At 33.8% G+C, this 1,590-nt stretch overlaps 1 protein-coding gene across 2 annotated transcripts in view; it reads right to left on the reverse strand.

Annotated features, from left to right (window-relative positions):
• LOC123014079 (zinc finger protein OZF-like) overlaps window positions 1-1,043 on the reverse strand; it is a 149,737-nt gene extending 148,694 nt beyond the window's left edge. For both annotated transcript variants that reach the window (XM_044412956.1, XM_044412964.1), the window contains exon 1: window positions 728-1,043. In XM_044412956.1, coding sequence (XP_044268891.1) covers window positions 728-922 — 195 coding nt within the window. In that variant the 5' untranslated portion in view covers window positions 923-1,043. The remainder of the gene's footprint in view (window positions 1-727) is intronic.
• Window positions 1,044-1,590: the final 547 nt, after the last annotated feature.

Consider the following 1,590-nt stretch of genomic DNA (forward strand, 5'->3'; position numbering starts at 1 on the left):
CTGAAAGTTTAATGAAAAACTAACTTTTTCAGCATTAACTTAACCTTTTCAGTTTAATACTTAACTAAACCTTAAGTAAAATTAAACATTTTGTATGTTTTTTTTTTAATTTAAACAAAAAGAGAGCTAAAATAGGTGGGAAAAATTTGTCGAAACAGTACAGGACAGGAGAGTATTTTTCAAGATTTTTTTACGAAAAATAAAATTAATTTATGAAAAATTTAACTGATATTTCGGCCAATAATATACGAAATGTTTCAATAATTTCCAATTTTTTTGCTTTTATAATTTTTTTAAAATACCAAAAAGCATTAAAATTTTGCAAAAATAAACAAAGCAACTCTTTATTATCTTCTAATACAAAAATTGTAAGAAAAATAAGTTGTAAAAAATAAATTTTTATTCTCTTGCATCTTGATTTAGCATTGAAATCACCTCCAGATTTTTATTTATCCAATTATTTATTTGCAAAAACCCAAATTTTATTATTTCGGTAGTGAAAACAATAACAATCCTTGAGAAATGCCTTGTTTATCAATTAATTAAATTTAGTCGATTACAAAAAATGAATAACATTGTTTTCCAAGTCATTTTGAGATGAGTCAGATTAAACTTTGATGCATAATTGAATATGAATATGGGAAAATGTCGTATATTCCTCGCAAATATTTTTCAACTTATGACCTTGAAACTAATAAATTTCGAGATTGACGTTTTGTGGACTTACATCATCATCATCAAGCTGTCCATAGACATCAAGTTTATCAATCCTGATCGTCCCTTGGAAAGGATAACAGAGCGATCCTTGCGCGATGCTGGTATTGGACCAGACGGAAACTTCAGGCTCGGTGGTGCGCCGTCCCAAAGCAGGACTCCGGACGCAAAGACTGAATTCCTGCGGGATGAGGACACAAGTCTCCATCGCGAGCAAAGTCAAAAATGAGCAGGAAAGTCAAAAATAACAACACATGATAGAGGGTGCATGACAGAGAAGAGACGAAGCGCGCGATTCGCGGTGATCTAGTGACCGCAGCCTTGCAGGAGTGGCACTGAACTAGCATTGACCCTCAACAGTCTTACCTCTACCTTCCTTAAGTCCCCACCCTCATCAACACGTGGTCGCAGGTAGACCGTTTTCTCGGCGAACAGGTGCCGGCATTGCGATACGACACCGACGGAAGGCTTTTTCAGATTTTCAGGAAAACTACACGAAAATTTTTTTCATGCCCACATGGCGTCTAATTGCCTCAACCAGGACATAATTTGTGCTTTTGTTGCAATTTTCAGTGATGTTTCAAGCATTTTCAGGCGAAAATCTGTCTTGAGGTAGCATTGAACTCATTCCAAATATCACTCAAGTTTGTTTTTTTCGGCAATTGTGTGTTTTGTGGCATTTTTCAGTATTTCTTTTGGGGCGTGGCTTGATCAAGCATTGAAGTCACTCATTTTTTCAGCAATTGTGCTTTTTGTGGTATTTTTCAGTATGTTTTTTTAATTATATTAAATGATGGCATTAATTAAACACTGAAATTACCTTTTTTTCGACAATTTTTTTTTTCAATTTAATTTTTGTAATTTAGGTATAGATTG

The sequence above is a fragment of the Tribolium madens genome, unplaced genomic scaffold (genome assembly GCF_015345945.1).
Source record: "Tribolium madens isolate multiple individuals breed KSU strain unplaced genomic scaffold, Tmad_KSU_1.1 Scaffold_19;HRSCAF=116;Tcas5.2_LG9, whole genome shotgun sequence".
Taxonomy (NCBI): Eukaryota; Metazoa; Arthropoda; class Insecta; order Coleoptera; family Tenebrionidae; genus Tribolium; species Tribolium madens.